We start from the raw sequence: 9,574 nt of genomic DNA, 5'->3' as shown, positions 1-9,574 counted from the left end.
TGATTTTGATAGTTTCATTCCACGGCTATTTAAAGGTCACACAACTCACAATTATCATGGACCATCATTATCTAAAAAAACTAGTCCTCCATTATTCATTTTTTTTTCTAAGATTTGATAAATATGTTAGAAATAAAAGAAATTCGTGAATCTTCATTCAAATATTTCAATGTTAAGCACAATTACAACCAAAACTGAAGTGTCCAACTTCACCGATTTTAGAGAAAGGAAATAGTTTTACTTGGTTCAAAACAGATACATCAACTCTATCTCTTTAGAAAACATGAACTTTAAAAACTACATCTTCCTTGTTTATCAGTTCAAAGACACAAACATCTTCAGCTTGCAGTCCACTTTCACTTGCAAACAAGGACCAACCGGCTGAAAGGTGACGACCCTTATCATGCTCGTAGTCGTAACAAGGGAGCAATTTCACTTTCCATGATCTTTCTCCAATCTGAAGTACCAAATTCTTCTCCTTGTTCTCAATAACCCCTTTTAAATGTATATTTGGTACACGCTGCATAAATAGTAGTATGTATTAATGTCTAATCAAAACATAACACAAATAAATGTAGTAAATGTTGTGTTTGATCCTACCGGCCGACTTGCTACCAGATGATTAGGTTGTATAAGAATTGTGAAAAAAGGATTGCTTGAGATGAATTTTGCAGCTACTTCCTGAGCTCTAGATTTATTTGACCGATTCAAGCTTTTAGTAGTCTTCTTAACATCACCTGCATATATGAGTGGAATATAAAACTAATAATTACGAAACACATAATTTTAATCAAGAAACTCAAATTTCACATCAACCCAAATATAATAAATCAACAAACAGAAAATGAAATTGAAACATACCGCTAACTTTGTTATGTGGTCGAGGATAAAATAATGGTGACCTTGTAAGAAACCCCTTTTTGGTCAACATCAAACAAAAGGTATCAAATTAATATGCCTTCTAAGAATAAAACATGTCATTTAAGCGTGTGTATAAAATGTGTACCGTAATCAAATTTCTAGTGCTATATATTTTTATTGTAATTCAAAAATGTGTCAAATTTAACACTAAATAATAGTAACCAGAATGCATTATGCATACTTACCAGCCTTTGAAGATTAGATTGGAGGATGATCTTGAAAAAATGGATGGGAAATGTAGGATTTCTCCTAGCCATGGATGATGGAGTATGAAGTGGAGATAAGAGATGTTTGATTGTTGTAATGAAGTTAATGACATGAAGCTAGCATGCAAAATTCTTTCATTTATTAACTGTTGTAATTAATTATTAACTGTTGTAATTAATTAAACGGGCATACTGTTGGACAATTTTTAAACTTCCTTACCATTAGCAATAAATAATGTGTAATTTTTTCCTCAATTGAGCTGTTAGAAGTTGACGGTTCATGAGTTTCTTATTTACTATTGGCATTAAATAATGTGTAATTTTTTCTTTTTGCATTAATTGTTCATTAGCACATTTTTTACTTTAGTACTGTATTTTTATTTTTTCTAAGAATACTTCAGATTTCCAAAGCACCTTCTTCACAGATAGCCCTCTCTGCATCTCTATTGGTATTTTACCATTTATTAAATTAAATGCCACTTAATTAGTTTTTAGCAAGAGGAGACATTTTCTTTATAATAAAGCTACTGCCTAATGTTATTAGTATTATTAAGGGTGTGTTTGTTTCAGCTTTAAAAAAATAGATTTTGAGTTGAAAGAATCTAGAGATTTTTTGTTTAGAGATTTTTTAAAAAAAATCTAAAACTACTTCTTTTTGTTTACTATTATAAAAATCATTTTTTTAAGATTAGAAACTCTTACACTTGAGTTTCTTATGTTTAAAAAAAATAGATTTTGGAAAAGCTACTTGAAATAGCTTTTCATTTTGAGGCTAAAAATGATTTTTTTAACAAAATGAATTTTTTAAAAATCTAAAACAAACACTACAAAAATAAAAAGTGATTTTTTTAAATGAAAAAATAGATTTTTTTTTTCAAAAAAATCCAAAACAAATTGGCCCTAAATCTCAGAAGAAACTTGCTTGCTCGAGGGCCTTTTCATATTTGATCTTCACGTTTCTTTTTTTGATCTTCACGTTTCTATTTCAATTGATGATATTAATATGTTTCGAGAATTCTTTTTTTCTTTCATATATATATATATATATATATATATATATATATATATATATATATATATATATATATATATATATATATATAATTTGATTCGATGGATTAAAAATTAGAATTTTACACATCTTACATCTACTATATTATAAAGCATATGTATATATAAATAGATTAATTTTGATGTATTTTCTGTGTAAATTTTGTACATTATCATCTGATCATAAATCATCATTTGTATGAATTTTAGTTAGATATGAAGGGAGTAATATTTTAAATCATTATTTATGTGTGAATTGATTTTTTTCCTTATAATTTTAGACGAAAAGAGTAATATTTTAATATTATTTTTAGGGTCTTTTATGAAAATTCTCATTTAAATAATGTATTTTTATTTAGATTTTAATATGCATCAATGAAAAAAATAAATTACATATGATATGTTTATATTCTTAGTTGATCTAATGAGAGGAGCAAGTGATATCTAGTGATATATTTGTATCCAAGTGAAAAATGTTGGAGGGAAGAGAGTGTATATAGTCCCTAGTTTTCATCATGACTACATAACCTTTGTGTCTCACTTGCACAAAAATGAGAGTATATTCAGGAAGAAAGTATAGTTTGATCACAAATACAAACATAGGCACACTCTCTTGAATAAGAATAAGAAAAATTTAAAGATAAAAGTAAAATTAATGATATGACTAATTTATTTTTCTTTTAACTTTTTTCATTTTAGAGTGTGTGTGCCCATATACTTTTAATTTGGGGTTGTGACTATGTAAGAGTTACTCGTATATAGGTCATTTATAACACAAAATTTCAGCTAGGTTTGGGTTGAAAGACTTGGTTTTTTCCTCAAACCTGCAGAGAAAAATTAGCAAAAGTTGTTTTTTCACGCAGTGGGGCGCATGGTCAATGTAAAATTCATGCTCGGGGCACACAAGGCATGCACGGTGGCGCATATCACTGTACCTAGGTATGAAAATGCAACTTTTCACTTTTTTCCAGTGTTTTCCTTCTTTGACTTGTTCTTGGGACTTGAGAAAGACTTTCCCTACTTAGTAATGTCTTCAAACCCTTACAGAACCTTGATAACCTTCATTCCATGTCTTCCAAACTTCATGAGGTGTCTTGTTTGGCGAATTACATTATTTATCAATAAAAAACTCCAAACACCTATAAAATTGTCTACTTTAGGGATAATACAAAATTACATGACTCAATTGAAAACAATACAAAACATCTATTAAACCATAGGAAACTTCTCTAAAACTCATCTATAATTACTCAATTGTCCACTAAACTGACTAAAAAACATACTTAAAATTACGTAAAATGATTTATCATGAATCACTTTGCGAGTATCATCATGGGCTAAGTAAAAAGAGTGGCTGATCAGCTGCTTCTTCATCCGTGATAATGTATTTCTTGAAGATATATACATTTCAAATGGTTTGTTTATATCCTCATATTGAACCATGGTGCATAGTAGAAAAGACATGATCATGAAAATGAGATGACAGAAAGTAATATGAGATAAATGTCAAAATGGGTATAAAAAACTATGGTTTGTGATGAAAGGGGTGCATCTATTTATAAAAGTGTAAATAATATATTTCAATTTTTTATTTTTATTTACCTTTTAATAAATAAAAAGTTAAAAAAAAAAAGGGCATGGGAGCTCATTCCAAATGGAGACACCCCCTATAAAACTTAAATAAAAAATGAAAAAAAACATTGGGGTAGACCAATAGAAAATAAAATAAAAATATTGAGGTAGGCCAATATTTTTGTGCCGATGCCGCCAACTCAAGCAGCATGAGATATGAAGAAAAGAAACTCCGGAGCGAGTGTGATGACATTCAAAGCTATATTCCTTCACATGCAAATGAATTGTACAACTTATTACTATTATCAAGTAGAAAACAAATGAATGAAAGTAACAATTCTCATTAATTGGTAAATGATTACAAGCTTATTTAAAGATGAAATAGAGTACACCATAGTAATCATATGATGACTGTATCTAATAAACTCTAATCACTAAGCTTTAGTTCCTTTCTTGCTCTCCAAGTTATCTTCTTCATCCTTGTTGTGAGTTAGCTTGCGCTCCAAGTTATCTTCTTCACATTGGTTATGTAATAGCCCCCCACAAGATGGAGGTTGATAGAGGTCTAGCAAGCCAAGCTTGGATAATAAAATGCCAAAAGGTTGAGGTAGCAAAGGCTTTGTGAAGAAATCAGCTAACTGGTCTTTAGAAGTCACAGGCAGAAGCTTTAAGATGCCAGCTTGAAGCTTCTCTCTTACAATGTGACAATCAATGTCCAAATGTTTCGTTCTTTCATGAAAAACCGAATTGGCAGCAATGTGGAGAGCACTTTGGTTGTCACAAAACAATACTGGAGGTTTGTGACATGGAACGTGTAAATCTCCGAGCAAGTAAAGGAGCCACTGCAGTTCACAAGCTGCAGATGCTAGAGCCCGATATTCAGCCTCTGAAGAGGATCTGGATACAGTCAATTGTTTCTTTGTTCTCCAAGAGATTAAGGAATATCCAAGAAAGAAACACTGGCCACTAATAGATCTTCTGGTGTCAAGACACCCTGCCCAATCAGCATCAGAAAAACTTTGCAAATGTAAAGAGGAGTTTCTGGGAAAGTAAAGACCTTTGCCATGACATCCTTTGAGGTATCTGAGAACCCTTAAAGCAGCATGATGATGGGTTTGAGTTGGTTTGGAGAGGAATTGACTGAGTTGTTGAGTAATGAAGGTTATATCAGGTCTGGTAGTAGTTAGATAAAGTAATCTGCCCACCAATCTCCTGTAAGAAGGAATGTCATCATAGGGAAGAGATGAATCATTGTGAAGTTTGATGGAGGGATCAGAAGGTGTTGAGACAGGCTTAGAGTTAATGGAGCCTGAATCAGACAACAAATCCAAACAATATTTTCTTTGGCACAGAGAGATGCCCTGCTGAGAATGAGCAACCTCCAAACCTAAAAAATATTTGAGTTGGCCAAGATTCTTGATCTTGAAAGAATTGCGTAAAGTGGACTTGATGTGATCAAACTCAGTCAATGAATCTCCAGCAAGTATGATATCATCTACATACACCAGTAAAACTGTAAATGAGGAAGCAGTTTTCTTGATAAACAAGGAATGATCAGATGGTGCCTGAATGTAGTGATGCTGCAGTAAGACAGAAGTTAACTTCTCAAACCATTTCCTGCTTGCTTGTTTGAGGCCATATAAGGATTTCATCAGTTTGCAAACCTGATTTGGTTTGGGAGATGAGACACCTGGTGGAAGAGTCATGTAAACATCTTCTTGTAATTCACCATGGAGAAAAGCATTATTTACATCAAGTTGATGTAAATGCCAGTGATGAATGGAGGCCAAAGCAAGAACCAATCTTACTGTGGTCATTTTGGCAACTGGTGAAAATGTGTCAAAGAAATCAATGCCTTCAATCTGGTTGTATCCTTTAGCCACAAGTCTGGTTTGTACCTTTCAATAGACCCATCTGCATGGTACTTGACTCTATATCTCCATTTACAACCAATAGGCTTGACATGGTCTGGTAGATCAACAAGTTTCCAGGTACCAGTGGACTCAAGAGCATAAAGTTCAGCTTGCATGGCTTGCTTCCAGCAGTCAAATTTGTTTGCCTCAGTGAAAGATTTAGGTTCAGGGTTGGAATGTAAAGAGTTAACAAAACAAGAATGTTGGTTAGACAACTTATGATGAGAAACATAATGTGTAATAGGGTAAAGAGGAGCATAAGTATTATTACAAACATAATCTTGCAGGTAAGCAGGAGTGTGAGAAACTCTAGTGGATTGTCTAGTAGAAACAGGTAAAATTGGAGGAGGAGGAGGAGTAATATTATCAGGAGAAGAGTCAAAAGGAGGGTCATCAACAATGAGAGGAGGTACAGGAATGACATCAGGAGAAGGGGAGAGAGGTGTGGTAGAGGAAGAAAAATACTCCCATTGAGAAGTAATGGAAGCAGACGTGCTGGGGTAGGGAAGAATATGCTTATGAAAAATAACATGTCTGGAGATAAAGATGGATCTAGAGTGCATGTCTAATAGAATGAAGCCCTTGTAACCAGATTGATAACCAAGGAAAATTGACTTTCTAGCTCTGGGATGCAATTTAGTTCTATGAACCTGTAAAGAGGAAGCATAACAGAGACAACCAAACACTTTAAAGGAAGATATGTCAGGAAGTTTGTGGTATAGAACTTGAAAGGGAGATTGATTTTTAAGAATAGGGGTGGGAATTCTATTAATGAGAAAGACTGCATGAAGAATAGCATAAGACCAATATGAGGATGGGAGTTTGGACTGAAACAGAAGGGCTCTGCCAACATTAAGAATGTGTTGGTGTTTTCTTTCAACTCTGGCATTTTGTTGAGGAGTTTCAACACATGATTTTTGGTGTAATATACCAAGAGATGCACAGAAATCAGAAAGCATGAATTCTGGTCCATTATTAGACCTGATGGTTTTAGGGGTGGTTTTAAATTGGTTTTGAATCATGATAATGAAGGATTTAACATGATGGGAAGCTTCAGCTTTAGACTTAAGTAATATGATCCATAGGAATCTGCTATGATCATCAACAATGGTTAAAAAATACCTATGACCATGAACAGATGTAACAGATAAGGGACCCCATATATCAAGATGCAGTAATTCAAAATTTGAAGATGCATGAGATAAACTAGATTTAAAGGGAATATGTTTCTGTTTGGCAAAGTGATAAATGTCACAAGTTGATTTATTATCATTGACAATAGAAGAGTACAAAGATGACATTTTATCCATTCTTTGATGGGATAAATGTCCCAATCTGAAATGCCATAAGGCTTTAACAGGAATAAACTGACTTGAATTACAAGAAACATCAGAAATAGGAGTACAAGGTACATTTATTGTGCTAGAAATGGAATTAACAGAAGCTAAATTTGAACTATGAAACTTGTATAAGCCATCTTGCTGACTAGCCAAACCAATCATCTTCAATGACATTGTGTCCTGTATAAGACATTGTTTATCAGAGAAATGAAAAACACAAGATAGAGATTGACAAACTTTAGCAACAGACATAAGGTTTAACTTGAAAGTTGGACAATATAGAACATTGGTAAGATAAAAGTGAGGACTAAAAGTGATAGTACCAGCTTAATTAATGATAACATTTGTGTTATTAGGCAAATTAACATACACAAGTTTGATAGAATAAAGTGATGAAAAGTGAGATAAATGGCTACAAATGTGCTCATTAGCACCTGAGTTAAGAAGCCAATATGAATTTGAAGGTAAAGAGCAGGAATTGATGCTATATATACCTGTAGAGGATGAGGAAGCAGTGTATTCAGGAGTAATTTGAGGAGAAACATTTATATGGTTGGTGGTGGGGCTAGGAGAGGGAGTTGAGGCTGAGGAAAACAAATTTGCTTGTTGAAGCAAACATGCAAGCTGATTAAGTTGATCTTGAGTCAAACCAATAGAACTAGAAACATTGCCAATACCACCAGAACCATTAGGAACACTGCCAGAAGCATTGCTTGCATCAGAAGGTTCTACTGAAGAGGCATTAGCTTGTGAGTTACCAGCATTTTGAGACTGAGTGTGAGGTTTATTTGGAAAACCATGTTTCTAGTAACAATATTCAATAGTATGATTGTATCTATTGCAAAATGAACAATATCTAGTGGAAGGTTTATTGAATGAACCTCTACCACGCCCTTGTGGCCTTCTAGCATCAGAAGCATTCACAAGAACAGAACCTTCATCCAGAGAAGGAAGAGAAGGAGCCAATACATTATTACTTTCTTCCTGAGTAACCAAAGAGAAAACCTTATTCAAAGAAGGTAAAGGATCAAGCAGAAGAACTTGAGTTTTCACAACTGAAAACTGATCATTGAGGCCAGTGAGGAACTGAATAATTTGATCTTTAATACGAAATTCCTTGTTGGCTCTCATTGCAGCACATCTACACTGAATTGGACAAGTGCAATTAGGAATGGGACGATGTGAATGAAGCTCTTCCCATAAAGCTTTCAACTCAGTGAAATATTCCAAAACAGATTTAGAACCTTGCTTGAGATTGTTAATGGAAGAAAGTAAATTTGCAATTCGAATTCGATCAACCTTTGAAAATCTTTCCTTAAGATCTTGCCAAACATCAAAGGATGTGTCATGAAATACAATAGTTTGTGCAATGGAGTCAGAAACCGAAGAAATAAGCCAAGACTGCACAAGGTGATTGCACCTTTCCCAAGCATTTTTGTTGAGATCATCATCATCTGGAACAGGGAGAGATCCATCGATGAAAGGTAGCTTGTTCTTCGCTCCAAATGCACGCTGCATAGATCTACTCCATGCAAGGTAATTGGAACCATTGAATTTGGGGGAAATTATCACAGAGTGAGGACCTTCACTCGGATGAACATAAAATGGAGATTCAGTATCTTCACGCTGATTACGTACCATGATTAATCAAAGAAAATTCAAAGAATTGAAGAAACAGAGGTAACGAATCACGAGTAAGAATCTCAATGAGAAATTGAGAACAGAAACAAGAAGAAGAAAGTGAAACAAGAACGAATCGCAAGAAAAAAAACGAAGAAAACAGAGCAATGAAGAAGCTTGAGCTTCAAGCTTCAATGGCGGAAATGGTTAGAATAGGATCGTAACTAACTCTCTCTCTCTCTCTCTCTCTTGAAGAGAGAAACTGATACCATATTATCAAGAAGAAAACAAATGAATGGAAATAACAATTCTCATTAATTGGCAAATGATTACAAGCTTATTTAAAGATGAAATAGAGTACACCATAGTAATCATATGATGACTGTATCTAATAAACTCTAATCACTAAGCTTTAGTTCCTTTCTTGCTCTCCAAGTTATCTTCTTCATCCTTGTTGTGAGTTAGCTTGCGCTCCAAGTTATCTTCTTCACATTGGTTATGTAATAATTACATCTTTTATATGGGCTCCAGTCATATATTCACTAACAAGTTGGAATGAGTATTAGTGAAGTGTGGTACTCCCTCCGGTCACATTTATAAGCAAAAGACCACTTTTTAGGTTCATTCAACACCTAATGTATTTGGTCTATAATATATACCAAATACATTAAGTATTCAATGAACCTAAAAAGTGGTTTTTTGCTTATAAATGTGACCGGAGGGAGTACGTAGTTAGCTTATATGACTTTTATATTAGAAAGAAATGTATTATTTTCTCTTAATTTAGTTCTATTTCCCTTTTTTATGGTTCATTTGACTTTTACATTTAAAAAGTTATCATATGTATCATCCAAAACAAACTGGTCATCCCCTATTCATTTTTCTTTTTAACAAATGACATATATTAACATTCATCCAATCTTTCTAAGATTTGATAAACTTGATAGAAATA

The 9,574-nt window shown here is 33.4% G+C and overlaps 1 protein-coding gene across 1 annotated transcript; it reads right to left on the bottom strand.

The window, feature by feature from the left end:
* Positions 1-247: 247 nt before the first annotated feature.
* On the bottom strand, positions 248-1,178 carry LOC146938795 (B3 domain-containing protein REM19-like). Its single transcript, XM_085749686.1, has 4 exons — positions 1,107-1,178; positions 862-916; positions 601-737; positions 248-520 (listed from the first exon to the last, which is right to left on the bottom strand). The coding sequence occupies exons 1-4, from the start codon at positions 1,176-1,178 to the stop codon at positions 275-277; spliced, it is 510 nt and encodes a 169-aa protein (XP_085605812.1). The 3' UTR covers positions 248-274.
* Between the last annotated feature and the right edge of the window lie 8,396 nt (positions 1,179-9,574).

Source organism: Medicago sativa, chromosome 3 (assembly GCF_051527215.1).
Source record: "Medicago sativa cultivar Bolivia chromosome 3, Bolivia_mono, whole genome shotgun sequence".
NCBI classification, from domain to species: domain Eukaryota; kingdom Viridiplantae; phylum Streptophyta; class Magnoliopsida; order Fabales; family Fabaceae; genus Medicago; species Medicago sativa.
This window is presented reverse-complemented; position numbering and strand designations above follow the sequence as displayed.

Excerpts from the sequence above, each read along its gene's own strand:
- LOC146938795 (XM_085749686.1), bottom strand. The coding sequence starts at position 1,178 with ATGGCTAGGAGAAATCCTACATTTCCCATCCATTTTTTCAAGATCATC. Across the intron at positions 917-1,106 it reads AATCTAATCTTCAAAGGCTG|GGGTTTCTTACAAGGTCACC; the intron begins GTAAGTATGCAT and ends TTGACCAAAAAG. Across the intron at positions 738-861 it reads ACCACATAACAAAGTTAGCG|GTGATGTTAAGAAGACTACT; the intron begins GTATGTTTCAAT and ends TCATATATGCAG.